The 16,503-nt window shown below is 40.5% G+C and overlaps 2 protein-coding genes across 3 annotated transcripts in view; one reads left to right on the top strand and one right to left on the bottom strand.

Annotated features, from left to right (window-relative positions):
- grk4 (G protein-coupled receptor kinase 4) overlaps window positions 1-16,503 on the top strand; it is a 55,683-nt gene that overhangs the window by 4,588 nt on the left and 34,592 nt on the right. For both annotated transcript variants that reach the window (XM_063882798.1, XM_063882797.1), the window contains exon 2: window positions 13,627-13,722. In XM_063882798.1, coding sequence (XP_063738868.1) covers window positions 13,627-13,722 — 96 coding nt within the window. The remainder of the gene's footprint in view (window positions 1-13,626; window positions 13,723-16,503) is intronic.
- LOC134864396 (zinc finger BED domain-containing protein 6-like) lies at window positions 2,954-4,986 on the bottom strand. The gene is made up of 2 exons (XM_063883333.1): window positions 4,495-4,986; window positions 2,954-3,751 (listed from the first exon to the last, which is right to left on the bottom strand). Exons 1-2 carry the CDS (start codon window positions 4,858-4,860, stop codon window positions 2,954-2,956), a joined length of 1,164 nt encoding a protein of 387 aa, XP_063739403.1. The 5' UTR covers window positions 4,861-4,986.

The following is a 16,503-nucleotide window of genomic DNA, read 5'->3' as shown; positions in this document are numbered from 1 at the left end:
TTTCCCAGGGTACCTTGATGTTGACTTGTTGCATTCAGCTGTGAATTATAAATATAGTTGGTGTAGAGAGAGAATTGGATGTTGCATGGTTGGTTGAACCATTATTCAAAACAAAATGCGTTAGATGCTGCAATGCATACTTGTTTATCGAAGTCTGTAAATGAAGAACCAGATATTTTGCAGTTAAAATATGTTTTGTCAGCTTAAAATAAGTACAAATTATATTTAGTTCTATTATAAATAAAGCTGCACTGGGGCATGAATCAAACTGAATTTCTACTTTTACAGGCGTTCCTTTCTTTGATCTCAGTTCTAAATATTTAGGCATTAGGATGAAATATGTAAACTGTAACAAAAATATGGAAGGGGCAGAGGGGAACAGGATTTAAGTTGTGGTACTTTTTCAAATTCAAACCTGTTGGCAACATGGACCTGAACATACACATCTAACACTTCCATGCATATTTTTATAATCAAATGTAAAGATTGACTCGACATGAACCTCTCTTCCTGGAATCAAATCTTTTTCTGCTGTTTCTTTCATCTTCATAAAAAGGCAGGAATGTGGACAGTCCAGTGCTCACATTCCAGTAGAAACTAATCCAGTTTATATAACTCATTTCCACCTTACAAGTTGGAAGCTTTGATTTCTTTTTTTTTTTTTTGCTGTAGATCCTCACAGCCATAAGAGGATACACTTCTCTCTCTCTAACCTCTCTCTGCCCCCTCTCCACCACCCCTTTTTCAAACTGTAGGCTAGCAGGACCACTTGTGTTGGTTTTCCTGTGACGTTAGCCAGCGTAGCTTTATTAGTTTTGCGGTCATTGCTGGGCTAACACTTGTTGTCATCACTCTGGGGTGTTTCCTCCAGCTGAGGCTCATAAAACACATTGCTTTGTGACTGTCCCTTGATGTGGCACTCATTTTACAGTTATTACACCCACAAATGGGCTGTGCGGAGAGCGAGACGCAGTGTGTTGCGTACGCGCCGCTGTGCTGCATGACACCGCGCTTAGCCGGGTGGCTACTGAGATGTTCATTTGGCACGATTTCTTGGCAAGCTGACTAAGCATGAAGAGGCGAATGTGAACATCATAGGGACGCTGTTTTCAAGTTCCCTTATAAATGTTAAATGGCAAATTTTACTATGGGAACCCAGCTGTGTGCCTGATGTTTACTATGTGTACGGTTTGGTGTATTTACTTTGTATTGCATGTTATTTTGCTGACACAATTCTATGTACACTTCAGTACAGTAAACATTACCATGGGAGAAATGTTTCCTTTTAGGGTTAGGTGTCTTCCCTAAGGACATTTCAACATATTGACTATGCTGTGATCCAACCACTGACCCTCTAATTGGTTGATTAGACCTCCTGAGCCATAGCCCCTAAACTTCTAATGGTTCAGATAAAGATCTGGTTTCTCTAAAAAGAGTTTCTATGACTATATACTGGGGTTGAGTCCCTGGTAGGTGTAATAAACTTTTGATTCGTTAGGATACCAATTTATAATGCATTCCCATATTTTCCTACTTTTCCTAAAAGAAACCACGTATCAAAAACTAATTGATGTGCAAGTTGTTAAATATCAAGGCACATCTTTAACACATACTGAAAATACCTAATACACACTCGGTGTCTTTAAACTATGTGTTGTCATCATAGATCATCTCAATCAAATCAAAAAAATACTTATATCCAAACTGGGAAAATGTATTAATTTGCAGCATAGCAGAATACAGAAAGAAGCAAAGAAATAACAAATATAGAACAAAAAAGCATGGCAAAATTTAAAAAAACAAATAAAATGTAGACATGACAATAAGGCTTATAATCAAATGAGTATAATAAATCACAATGATTAAGTGTGATGTGCATTAATCCTCGTTAATAGTCTGACGTTTAGCAAAAACAAGTCGAACTAGGGTGCTTTTATACTTCATCTACCTGCAGTTGAAAAACCAACCTTATCTGCTGAGCACTCTTATACAAACAATGATACTTTAAGCGTCATTCACCCCTGAATCGGCGCACGCTCAGATATTGCATGTTCTTCACCTTCTTCAAGATCTTGCAAAACACGTACAGTTTTCAAACTCTCGCTTCATTAGCTGGAAGTCTTGAGAGCTCAGAGTATTTCAAATGTCTTGAAAACGACCGCGCTGACTGAGCACAAGAGTGCATGTTCAATTGCAAAATGTGTTCTTATGGCAAAACTGTGCCAGGAATGCGCCCTGTTTGTTGTTGTGTTGATTCCCCCGAGGAAGGTTGTTCCTTTGCATTGGGACCCGCATTTGCTGCACATATGAACTGGTGTTGGAATTCATAGAAAACTACTAACATTTAGAACGGTTATGCGGGGTGGTGCAGGTGCTGGAGAGAGTGAGATGCATTGCCTGTTTCACATATTCTGCCTTTTCTTCTCCCTTGTGGTTGTGGGATGCAGAGGATACTTTTCAACGTCCTTTTGCTTTGTAGGCACGCACCTGTTTCCTTCCTAGGTCCGACACTGACTGTAGGGGTGAAGCAACGGCCTCAGATTTACAGGCAGTCCCTTGTGACTTCCAAGCAGTTTTACAAAGTGCTCTTAAACTTGTGTCGGAACCGTAATTTCTACAGATTTTGCAGGGTATAGGTCATGTACTGTTCAAAAATCCTAATTTTATTATCTCCCAAGGATTTTTCGAACTTTCCTTTTGGTTTATCATTACATCGGCCGAAATCCACCACAGGGACAAGAAACAATATATTGACCATGGTGCATTTAGGGTTGGTCGGTGCTCTCAGAACCATTGGTCATTGAGTCCTGACCCTGCAAGCCATACATCCCTCACTATTTTTCATGGGTCTGTACGTGTCTCGGTGCAGTCTAGTCCCTCGTCTGGTCCTCAGCTGACGCCTGAGTGACTGCTGCTACCTATAGAAATGTTCACACATTTCATAGGTGGAACCCTATGGGTGGTCATCATGGATTAATGTATGTTGTGGCAGTTTTAAAGACTTTTGTTTGTCTTTGAACAGTCTAGACATCTTGTTTGATCTGGAGAAGCCTGACACAGTCTTACGGAGCCTGGACAGACAGCTTGCCACACGATCAATATCTATGGCTTTGTTCACTGCCAAATGCAGATTGTGCCCGAAACAGGGTATCCAGGTGTATTCACTGAAAGCTTTGCGGTTGTTTGACGCATTATCTGTTGTCATTCCAGCCATATTGGCCATGTCTAGCCCCCAGGAATCTGTGATAATTTCCTCCAGGGTTTCCTTTAGAGTGTCGGCTGTGTGATCAGAATACAATGCAGAGCACCCTAAACACCAGGACTGCATCTCCCAGGACTGTGTAATGAACTGGAGTGTTACTGCCATGTAAGTGTCCACAGTTCTGCTGGTCCAGAGATCAGTGGTGCAGGAGAAAAATGTATTCGGTGTGTGACTAAGTTGGGCACTGATTATCGCTCTTGTTTCATTGTACATCTTGGGAATTTCATTGTACATGAAAAAATTCCTGGATGGGACGTCATACCTTTTGTCGAGATTTTGCATAAGGTTTCTAAACCCAGCTTTTTCCACTATATAAACTGGCACTTGATCCAGACAGATGAATTCTGCTACTGCCCTGTTAAGCCGTTTTACCTCCTTGGACTCCCTGGGGTACTTGTTGTGCTGCTCAAACATAGCTTGGAGGGTTGGCTGCTGGGTTGGCTGCTGCCTTTGAGGAGTTGCTCTTCCAGAGCCCATAGCTGCAGACCGCTGTAGCAGAAGAAAATGGAAATATTTAAAATATGATGGTGATAAATGTGTCATAACGGAGGACCTAAATAGTTTATGTGTGATAGTAACAATAACTTGTGACTAACTTAACATCTCTATGCAGTGGTAGTGATAATTGCTAACATTCACTTAACCATAACATTACCATTATTCATAGGATATAATGAGTTAACCTAATGTTGTTTAAACTGTGACATGGATTAATATAGGCGTTTCCTGTACTTCAATGTCTGATTTCTTTGATGGTTAACTTTATATTTGAGTCCATAATTTCTTACAAGGCAAAGGTTTCATATAGGCCTACACCTCCTTTGCGTACAGCAGGTTCATGCTCTTTAAATGCTGTAACCCAATACAGGCTAAATAAATCACTGACAAACATGCACATGCTGTGATTTTTATCATATAGGCTAATAAAGGCTATAGATCATTTTAGCTGATGTTTTGTATGCTTTATTTTAGCAGCTTGCGAATTATTTACGTCATCTATGAAAGTTGCGTTTTCAAAGAAAGATGCTGAACTAGCGTTAGGCAGGCTATTGTGGTTAGCCATGAGGATAATGCCCATAGTTAGCCTGCTATTTCTGTAGATAGCCTGGTCAAACTACGGTGGTGCAAAACAGTGACTTGTCACAAAATAAACTATAGCCTTCTCATTTGACTTGTTTTAAGGGCATGAAGTTCATGAACGTGATGATACATGTTATATTTCACATACTAACCTGTCGGTCTTTAAACTCCTTGTGCAACTCGGCGTGCTTGTCGGCCAAGTGTTTCGCCAGGTTCGAGGTGTTGGCTCCCTTAGTTTGCAATTGTTTGTAGCACTTACGACAAACAGGTCTCGACATATCGGTAGCTTTGCCCTCACTGTCAGCAAGGTAGGCAAAGTACCTCCATATCTCACTCCTCGCGTCATCTTTATCAACCAGCCGTGGACCGGCGGCCACAGTATCACTCGCACATGCAGCCATCTCTCTGTAGTGTTTGTTAAATGACAGCAGCAGTGCAGCCTCTTGCTGCGTGCGTGAGGAGAAAAAACACGGACGTCCATAGGGAGGCACTCGAGCGTGCGTTGCACACACCAACATGAAATATGTCTCTTACAAATATGGAACACGGACATTCTAGAAGTATCGATACTAATAAATTTAGGAATCGTGACATTTTTAATTTCCAAGAATCGCGGTGCTTTTGAAGTATCGGTACATCGTGCAACACTAGTCCCTGGTGCGAAATAACTGGGTTTGAATCCGTCTAGGGAACCATTTACGCATAATCCCCTATGTCTCCCCCTTTCAACTCTCCAAAAAACGCACTTGTGATCCGAAAAAAACAAAGTTTGAGTTTAGTAGCAAGTCTGTTAAATATCAAAGGTCCTTCATGCTTTAACACATTACTGAAACAGTCCTAGATACACACTTCTGCTGTCTGCCCTTGGCTAATTTTACGCCAGTCCAGCCTTTAAATAAGTCTTAATGGTGTTGTCTTATCATAGATCATCCTCAATCAGAATCAGAACCAGAAATACTTTATTTATCCCAAACTGGGAAATGTTTTCATTGCAGCAGCGAAATACAGAAAGAAGCAAAAGAAATAACAAATAATTAGAACAAAAACATTGAAAATTAAAATGAATAAAAATGAGAAATGTAGAAATGTACAAATAAGGCAATAATGTAAATCAGTATAATGTAAATGCACAATGTTAAGTGTGAAGGTGTGCATGTTAAGTCCAGGGTCCAAGGTGTAATAGGTGCTACGTGTTCCGCACCCAAGGGCCCCGTCGAACCTGGAGAGGCTGCTTTTATGCGTTCATGCTCCCCTGGCGCGGCCGTGGAATGAACCAGCGGGCCCTTCATCTGAGAGACGTCTGTAGATAAAATACAGATGATTAACCTTTCAGTCCGTCCTCTCACTCCCTGCAACTCGGCGCGACTCGCTCAAGTTTAGTCTCGCCATGTTCCCTTCCCTCCCCCTTCTCCCTCAAGACTCTGTGAAAACACGGGTCAGTTTTCAAACACCTCTCGGCTGGATTTAATGGAATATCTTGAGAGACGGGGCAGAGGAAGGAAAGGTCTTGCAAAACACGACCGCAGCTGGACTGAGCAAGAGGGCATGTTCATGTGCAGCTTGTGTTTTCTGCTCATGTGAAAAACTGCATGCCCTACCTCGTGTAAGATCGCCTGCCTTTTTTGTTGTTGTTGTCCTGGAATTCACTCGGATGTTGTAATGTTGTTCACATTTTATGCTTGTGACCCACGCATTCTTGCAGCACCATATGAACTGAGAGTGGGGAAATCTGACCATAAAGAATAAACTAAGGCTTAACAACAGGAGAATATGGGGGGGAGGGGAACAAGAAGTTAGTGAGGGAGGAGGAAATTGGGAAGGGGGCATGCGAGAGAGGTGAGGATGGCATTGCGGCCTGATATGCACATGATTCTCTTTTCCTCTCTCTCCCCGCTGATGTGTGTCTTCCGTGCGGGTATACAGACGGATTACCTTGTGCAAACACCGGGCCTTTGCTTTGAATAGGCAACACAGATACACAGCTAATGTTTTCCTTATCAGGGGCTACTCCAGCCAATCACACACTGTATGGGGAAGCAACAGGCCATTCATTTATCATGGTCAGGTTCCATTGTGCCTGTGTGCAAGCACGTATTACAATGGGCCTAAACTATGTGTGACCCTCTCTCATTTCCTACCATGATTTTGGGAGAGGACTATAGCTGTATGTTCAGAAAAATACCTACTTTTAATAATCCCCAAGGAATTTTTCAACTTTTTCCTTTTGGTGTTATACATTACACATCGACCCGAAATACCCACCAACAGGACCAAAAAACAAAAACTAATAGTTTGACACCATGGTGCATTTAGGGGTTTGGTGGTGCCTTGCTAAGAGACACATTGTCATTGTCAGTGCCCAGTGACCCTCTCAAGCATACCAGTCAGCTCTCTGTATTTTGTTCCGATTGGGTCTTGAACCAGTGACCATGCGGTTGCCAAGTCTAGTCCCTACAGTCTGAGTTACTGCTTGTAGCACTTGAGTGTGACGTAGCTCTTAAAACCACTATAAGAAAACACTTATGATATCACGATATTTACATTGTAAGCTGATATCTAGTGTCACATAATATTAATATATTTCCCAGCCTTACTGCAGGTTGGGGGTCAGATCTGAAGAGGTATGGGCTGGTACCAAATATTCAGGATATGATAAGGCTGGACAAAAATATCTTAGTAAACAGTCTTATCAGTGCATGGAGAAAAGATGTTGGTGTCAAATGGAGTGGAGATATTTAACTGTGTGTGAATGTGAGTCCTATGTTGGACCTGTTGGTTCCATGCTACCACTTAAAACTTTAGAAAAAATGTATCTAAACTTTACACTCAGATTTGTCAAAGCTCACACTGATGCTGAGTTTTCACATCCATGCTGTTTTTGTACGTCAGGCTTTAAGGAATTAAAAACTTCTGGCGTTCATCTTCAGTCGCTGAAGTGCCGAGGCGGGTTGAGCGAAGATGTAAATACTGGCTGCTCTCTGCCGCGGTCGGTCTATTGCTGTCACAGCAGGCGCGCTGGATTTTCTGGCCTTGTGGCTGTTATTCCCAGTGTCAGCATGTGACATGTGTTCATCAGATGGGTGATCCGATTCTCCCATATGGCGATGCAAAATAAAGATGGGATGTGAAGCAACAGCGCTGTGTTCACGCTAACATCTGAATAAGCTGGGAATCACAGCAGAAGAAGTTGCCAGTGATGCTGTTTTCCCAGTGTACTATCACTGTCTTTATACCGAAGGACCACTTGTTATCTGATTATGGAAGCAAATATTCACTTCATGTACTCATGTACAGTATGTGCCACATAAAAACATAACATTTGTTCAATGAGACTCATTGTTTGTTTTTTACTTTGATAAATAACTGAATAATAGTTCAGGGTCATGACTGGGGATAAAAAAATAGATATGAGTTCATTATTTGGCTTTTCAAATGTCGAAAAAATTGTGAAAGATGTCCTTGACTAATTGACATGAGCTTATTGTGGCTTTTTAAAAAGTTTTGTTTTGTTGGATAGTCAAAAACTGGAATTTATTTATCTTATTTTAGATTTATTGTAATACAAAAATAAATGTATTTCTGGAAAAAGATCTTATTGAGATAGAATGTTACTTGATTTTAAGGCTGGTACTGGTTTGCAAAGGGGATATAACAACAAATCGGCTTATATATTTGAAGAAACGTTAAAATATATTATATGTATATATATCATTTATTTTTTGTATATATAATGAATACATTTGATATATATTATAAATAAAACATTTTTTAAGAACACTTATTTTATTTCTTTTGATTAATGACCTTTTATATAAACACAAATATTTAACAGATAAAAATAAACTTTGCAATGTCAAACCTGTTCTAAAATGCTGCTTCTAACACACATATTTTTTGCATTTCCTTCCATCATTTATGTGACTTGTTGGCAAATATATATTATATTATATATCTTTATTGAGCTGACTTTGGTTGACATGTTATTTATTGTCAGCGGTATCAATTTGCCTGTTTCTCCACCTACATCCAGCCGAGCTAAAGCTTTTAAATGCTCTTTAGGGGTTCTAACGATTGTTTATGACCCCATTGCGCACACAGGAATTTCCTCTCTACGATTTTTTCAAAATGTTCGCCCTTTGTTTACTTTTGCATGTGAAATAAGTTGTGAACTCTGTTAGCTGGCTTTTAAAATAATAAGTCTGAATTAGTGAAAGCCTTGAGGTGGAAGGTGACCTCGCTCTAAGATGATACTAAGCGCAGTCTACTGTGCGACCTCCAGTCTGGCTCCTTGTCCCACTTGAGATAAAAGAGAGGAAAGGGAGGACAGTGATGGGATTCATTTGGGATTCTGTTGGGCTGTTTTTGCCTGTACACACCCAGACAGAGACGGAAGAGACAAATGAGTGTAACATTCATTAATGCACTCATAGCTTAATCCAGACGGAAGCACACATGAACAAGAGCTGCATGAAAACACCCAAGTGGACTCTCTCTCATTCCAATATTTGTGTATTTTTCTGTCTGTTTCCCATACTCTCATCCCATGTATAACATACATAGAAACAGACTTAGAAATATAAGAAAACGCACCAGAATTCTTCTCAGGTTGAAGGAACTGACGCTCATATGCATGAATACCACCAGCAATAACAGCCTGTTGGATTTTATTAACAGAAGAGAACTCCGGTTAAACAGGCTGAGTTGCGTCATCCATTAATCTGTGGTTGAAGCTGTCACGCAGTTTATTGCATTTTTTTTATTGCTTTTGTTGGATAGCTGACAGTAGAGCGTGACAGGAAATATGTGGGAATATCAAGAGGGATGATGTGAGGTCAGTTCCACGTTTTGGACTGCAGGATAACCCTCTATAAATCTTCAACGGAAAGGAATGTGCATCCTAGTTGCGAGGCACCTCTCCTAGGTTTGACATCTTTCTCGACATGTCCCGACTTTGTGAACGTCGGCACATGCGCAGACCTGTCCCTGAGATCCCGGGTCGATGATCTCAGCGCTGGCTGCCGCTCGGCCATGAATGAGTGAAGCGGCTCTGAAGTCGTGTTTATGGAGGGCCCCGTTCTCTTGGAGGGGAGAACCAAAGTTAAATAAATACTCGCTCCATCCTGTCTGCATTAAGGGCCTGCACACATGGCTTTGACGTCAGAGTGACATTAAACAGGGTGGGGTGTCCCAGCCAGCTCCGACAGGCACGTGCACCAGTGCGCACACATACACAAACACACACACGCTATTAAATCCCTGTCGTTCTTTTCTTCTATGTATTTTGAATTGTTTTTATAGCTTTCCTTCTCTGATTTTTTTCCCCCATCTGACCCCAAGTTGAGGTGAAATTTCTCACGCTTATGTCCTTTTGTAAATTATATAAGTCCCTTTTTTTGTTGCTACTACTTGTCTCAACACTACATCACCTGGTAAGAAGGTACTCTCTGATAACTTGTTACTTTTTGTTGAGTTTGTTCGACTGCTATCATCAATCATTCTGTGTTTTTGGCTCAAAAGTGAGCAAGGATTTCTCCTGCAATATAACCAGCCGGTTGCAACTGGCTATCATCAGAGTGTGTGTATTCCAACTCTTCATTTCAACATTTATCTTTGCCGTCCTTCCTTTTCCTGCAACCAAAATGTTTGTGCATGAGTTTGTACGTCTATCTATCCATCTATCCATCCATCCATCTGAGTGTGTCTGTGAGTGTGTATGCCCTACAGCCCCATAACAGGTCTGTCAACATGGCTATCAACATCTACAACCCGAGACCAGTGGGATCTCAAAAGCTTTGTTAGCAAAACATTGACGAGTGACGCAGATAAAATAGTGTCATATTTCTTTTACCAATGAGTTTGTAGCGCTGATATCCGGCTGGTTTGCGTGATTGTAGTATGTGATTTTCCCCTCTCAAAATAGTACAAGACTAAGGTGTTGTTTTGCTCGTGTTTGACCACTGTGACCCCCGTATGTATTTGCGTTGAAGCTGTCGCATGTCTCTGCCGGACCAGCTGGTGTCTGGTGAACTTCGGGGCAGAGGATTTCCCTCTCCGTCATCCTCAAACCCTCACAGTTGACACAGTTCGCTCGAGATCGGGGCTGCCTTGTTTGCTCTGTGTTTTTTTAAAACATGCATATGAATGTGTGAGAAAAATCTGAAATGTTTGTTAGAAGATAGTTTAAATCCGATGACTCTGTGTCCCTGTCTTTAATCTCATTAATTTGCTACCATCTAAAAGAAACCTAGAAGACGTTGATAGCCTTTGTTATTCTTCAAGTGATAGAAATAAGAGATGCCTTGTAATGTTTTTCAAATGGGATTTATGTTGATAATAGTACATGTTGATTGATTGCTAAGTATTCTACTTAACTTATTAAAATAAGCTCTTTTGGGATGAATCTGAAGGATGCATCATTGTTGAGCGGGATTAGATCACACAATTCTGTTATTTATTCTTAAATTTGTTAAAGAAAAAAAAAAGTGAAATCATAGTTTTGCCAACTCTAAACTGCACTTACATTTCTGGGAAAGATTTTCAAAGGTGATTTACAATTTGTGAAAAAAACCAAAACGATGGTCTTCCTTCATTTGGTTACCATAAGCTTTGGATGCCTATAACATTTCCAACGCATTCTGTTTCATGTCTGTAGTTCTTCTCAAGGCTGTGATTATCTGGATTGATGTCATTTTGTGGTTGTTCAAAATAATAAATAAATAAAACTAAAACTAGACCTTTAGGAAGGTCAAAACAACACAGTCAAACCAAAATGAAATGATAAGCAATCAAGATTGTCTTGTGTTTCTTAGATGATAACCGTAGGTAGAACTTTTGAGCACTGTGTCTCATTGTCTTCTTGAACACAGTTATTTATAAATATTATTATTAATATAAAAAAATGTATTGCCTTATTTTTTACAAAACAAACTGGCTCTATCCAAAAGCTGTTTTGGTATCAGTATTTGGTACTAAAACCCACGTATTATAACAATCAGAAAGAAAATTATTGCTCTTGGTGTTTCCCTGCCTATAGATACAATTAATGGAAAATAAAAGTACAATGACAACCATTATATATTATTTTATATATACATTTGTATAAAACTACCAAATTACAAACCAAACCAGCCAATATTCAATTTAAGCTTTTCTCTTGCCTGTTTAAACGCCGTCTCCTTGTTTAAAGCGGCTAGTTTGCAAATCAAAGCAGCATGTCATCAGAATAACATCTGCTGCTGACTTCTTCATCTTCAGTGTCTGTCCTCAAGGAGTAAATACCTCAGTTTACCCCGCACAATAACACACGCTAACACACACCCCTGCTGTGGTTGGAATGAACATTTCAGTGAAATATATGGGGCGACCTCGGCCCTTTTTTTATAGAGCGTTGTTGTGCCATAGGGTCATGTAATGTGCTGCTAGCACTTTCCAACGAGAGTGTGTGAGCAACTGTGTATAAGGAAAAATGTAAGGTTAAGTTTGTTAATGTTTGCTCCAGGGGGGAAAAGTGTGAGTTTAGTTTAGCGTATTTTATATGGACACACTTACATTTATTTATGGGCAATTATTAAATTCACTGTTATGTGTTTGTAGCAAAAATGCTAATTGAAATACCTGTTGGACTTTAAAATAATTTACAATGCAAAAGAAAAAAACAAAGACATGGATAAATACACAAAAATAGGTCCACTAATAAACACAACAATATGTTTACAAAAGCATACAACAAACATGTTTCTATGGGGGTATAGGTTGTGAGAACAATGTTCCTTCTCTATAAGCCCTGCTTGAAAAGTCATTTCACAGGCCGTAAGTTTTGTTCCTTTTTTAACAGAGAAAAACTGGTCATCCGAAAGAAGTTCTGTCTCATCTCTTCTGTGACAGTAACCGTTTATTGAGGCCGATGTGCATGGATTTCGTAACAAATGTAATAAATGGGCAAAGGGCATGACCATTTAGTCATTTCAAATTACAGTTTTAGTTGGAAAAACAAATAACTCTTTCAAAGCTGAACATATTGTATTTTTCCAAGATGTCCCAATTGTGTCAACTCACTGGTTTTTTGTCTATCACTTTTATTTCATGGTTATACAGCGAGAAAACGGCTTTTATAGTTGATACTCAGAAGTATAACAATGTTGGGACATCCCTGATGAGCTGGGATTCCAGATAGTATGCACATCTTACAGTCTAACATAATTCCAGAGATCTTTAAATTGTGAACTTCATCAGATAAAATATTTTAACAGTCTTTTTTTAAATAGATGGACTCACGTTAATGTGATACAGAAAGTAAGGATTCATTAAGCTGATCAGCGACCTTGCTAGTTTTTCTGGCACATATATAAATTATGGTTTCATCGGCATGAATTTGGCAGCCAACACCGGGATACTTGAAGGTAGGGCTTTGATATACATGCTAAATAACAATGGCCCTAAAACTGAGCCCCTAATGCGAGGGATATCTTCTTGCATTGAATCTAAAACATTTAACATTTCTCCTGAGGTACAAGTCAAACCATTATGCGGCATGTTTAGATGATTGGAAGTTGTTCAGTTTTGATAACATCATACTGTGGTTGCCAGTATTGAAGTCCTTTTTTAAAGTCTAAGAATACAGCTTTTGTTGCTTGGCCTTTATCCAAAATACCTTTTATTGTTTCAATTACATGGCAGTTTGCAGTCTCCATAGAATATTTGTTTCGGTCTGTATCCAAATTACAGTATGTTGACGTGAATGCATGCAAAGGCTTTCTCGCCAGATTTAAAGATTGGACTGATAAAAAGTTATTTTTCAGGTTCTCGGGAACATTTTGTTTTTATTTAACATGTTGGGTCCTGTGTTTTTTATCAGTGCATATTCTGCAATGTCTATGGCCTTTAGGTTGCCAAGGCGTCTCATAATCTTGCTTACTTTTTCAAGATGAAGCTCTTTGATGTAAACCTGTCTTTGAGAAATGTGTGCATGCCCCATGATCTTTGGAGCTGTCAAACATTCTTCACCACAAGCTCTGTCATGATGCATAGAGGCGACTGGTGAGATGAACCAGCTGTCTCTGCCTCTGGTCCACACACACACACACACACACACACACACACACACACACACACACACACACACACACACACACACACACACACACACACACACACACACACTAGGCTGGATGTCCTTTTGTTCTTGGGTCGAAATTGAAAGGCATCGGATGTGGCTAAAGACTCAAAGTGTCGATACAGTGACTTGATTGAAGGGCTGATTTTAAATATCTCTTTGTGTCTCTTAGGTGGAGGAGGGAAGCGGAATGGTCGCAGCAAGAAATGGAAAGAGATGCTCAAACTCCCCCACATCAGCCAGTGTGAGGAGCTACGCCGCACTATCGGTAAGAAACCTGTAGAGTGTGTGTGTGTGTCTGTGTGTGGGTGGGTGTGAGGCATGAAGATAACGTGCCATGCTGTGTAGTTGGGGTGGGTCCGAATGCGGGAGGAAGTTCAGATTGGACTTCCTTCCTGTTTCTAACCGTCTCCACCCGCAGTTACAGGCAGGGGACAGGAAACACTTTGTGATACATGTGTGTGTGTCTGAAATCAGTTTGAACACAGCGGTTTCTTAATCTCAAAGTCTCTCCTGACATGACTATCTGTCTGTTCACACACACACACACACACACACACACACACACACACACACACACACACACACACACACACACACACACACACACACACACACACACACACACACACACACACACACACACCAAATCAAAACGTCTTCACTCCCGCTTCCTTCCTGTTCTCCACATCCAGATTTTGTTTAAAGTAGGGGCAGGATTCTCTCTGTGTCCCAGGCAAGTGCTCCACTCCTGGGCTACATTATCTCCTCGTTCACCCCCCCACCCCGCTCCTCTGAATGCCACAGCACTCCGAGTATGTGTGTGTGTAGGTGCCTGTATGTGTGTAGTAGTGCGTCACAGCTATCTCTGCCAGAGATTGCAGTGCTACCCTCCCCCACATACTCTCCCTCCCTTTTTTCTGTCTCCATGCCTCCCCCTCCCACTATCTACATCTCTCCCTCCCTCTTTCCACCACTTCAGAGGAACATAAGAGTGGCAGAACAGGAGAGTTATGGAGAGAGCAAAACAGAAACAAATCCAGTGAGGGAGACGCTTTTTACAACTGGGGAGAAAGATCTCTTAAGGACAGGAGAGAGTGAGAGAAAAAACAGAGGAAAAGGAGGGAGTGAAAGAGATGTAGATGCACATACTCCCCACGGTGATATCTCTTACTCAACGACGATTGTGTTCCTCGTCGTTTTGTCTTCATATCACAAATTGCAGATCTCATTATCATAAACCTGAATGCATCAGTCACCAGCGTTGATAGATCACCTGCTTAAAAAACAGTCCATAAATTTCACCTTAAGTGTGAAGAAGCATTGTGCTCGTCATTTCTTGCACATTTCTTGTCGTTTCTATTATAACTCTGCAGAAGATTCTTGATACAGCCTTAATATGCCTATGTGTGTGTGCGCGCAGCAGCTGTCGAGGGTTACATACGTCACTATTACGTAGACGCTATTGCGTAATTTCCCTATCACACCGAGGGCAGGATCAAAATAATCCCTTTTGCCTACTCAAACACACAGACGTAAAGGCATGCCCGTACACACAGTGCAGCGGCTGATCGCAGTGTCTTTGTTTTGCCTTGAAAATGTCAGCCATTTGACCTTAGCCTTGACAAGTGTGTTCCTAGTAGGAAGCCTAGTTTACATTATGTGGCCTGTAGCCAATTCGTCTTGTCTCTTCCTCTCCTTCCATGCATGCACTACACCTGCCCCTTGGTCTTTTGATCTATTAGGCCTCAAAGCGTAGCCAAACCCATCGCACATGCCTATACTTGTGCACATTTGGCTTGCCGTCACTCACTCTTGGCTCCAAAAAACGGGGGGCAGTGATGATGTATTTTTGCATGCTGACACGTTATTTAGCATGGCAAGGGCTCCCATTACTAAAAGAAAAGCCAATGTGATTTATTAATTGAATTTTGTAATATTGCAGGAAATAAGATCCGTGGCAAACACACGTTTATGATATTTGAGCATTCAATTTTGAAGTGTAAATGCAAGCGGCAGAAGTAAAATCCAATGTTAGGCTATACTAACTAATTAACATTCGCATGACTTCTCGTCACCACCACTAAGCTAAAGGCGGCTAATATTCGGGATGATGCAGTTTCGTAGTTTAATTGAGTCACTTGTTAGCAACCACTGTTTATATGACACAAGGTTCCTACATTTACCAATAGGGTGTTCACTGATGTATTGTATGAAGTAGAATAATTTATGAAAAGCGTTGCTTCTAGACTGAGCCAGAAGTGGAGGAATGCTAACTCACTGCCTTTATTTTGGATTCCTGCACCACTCTAATGGAGTTTTAATTAAGTTGTAATTGCAGCTTACCTCACGGCTAAGACAGCTACAAGTCCTGGCTGGTTTAAGCTTTACAACTCTCCCTGCATTCCTTTCTATCCTTTCATTTTCCGGCCCCTTTTTTTCCCTGACACTTCGTAGTCTTATATGTTCTTGTTTTCGCTCTCTACTTATTTTTTACAGGTTGTCTTTCTTGAGAAAAAAGAAGAGGGTTCTCTTACGCAAAGAGAACATTTTGGACACAAATGTTCTCGCACACTAACCCAAATCCAGGCCCAAGAAAATGTTCACTATTTTCAGGCCTTTGTTTTCTTATGTCTACCTTCTACATTATGTTATGTATTGGTAGGACAATAATCTGATTTGGAATTGTTTCTGTAGCAATATTAAGAATTGGACATTGACATAGCAAATGTTGACTGGCCAACCTATACAGCTGCAAAAAACGACAGTCATCACCACAAGTATTTACAGAATTGATCCATCCCTTCCTTTTAATACAGTAGGAGGACATGAACTACCTATTTGTGGTAGTTGGTGATTTTCCAGGTGTATGCTAAATTGTCGTGTTTACCATTTAAGTTATGAAAACACAACTACTAAAATCATTCATGTGTCTCTGGGCATAGGTTGTTGCCAAGTCCCGATGTTCTGTGTACCGTTAAAATGTAAACAAGTTATATCGGGGAAATAACACAGTATATACACAAGGCTGTCATGCTGAGGCTACTCT

This window comes from Eleginops maclovinus, chromosome 5, assembly GCF_036324505.1.
Source record: "Eleginops maclovinus isolate JMC-PN-2008 ecotype Puerto Natales chromosome 5, JC_Emac_rtc_rv5, whole genome shotgun sequence".
In the NCBI taxonomy this organism is placed as follows: domain Eukaryota; kingdom Metazoa; phylum Chordata; class Actinopteri; order Perciformes; family Eleginopidae; genus Eleginops; species Eleginops maclovinus.
Note: the sequence above shows the minus strand (reverse complement) of the source record. Positions and strands in the feature narration are given on the sequence as shown.

Coding starts and splice junctions, on each gene's coding strand:
- LOC134864396 (XM_063883333.1), bottom strand. CDS start 4,860: ATGTTGGTGTGTGCAACGCACGCTCGAGTGCCTCCCTATGGACGTCCG. Junction 3,752..4,494: donor AGGAGTTTAAAGACCGACAG/GTTAGTATGTGA, acceptor CTTCTGCTACAG/CGGTCTGCAGCTATGGGCTC.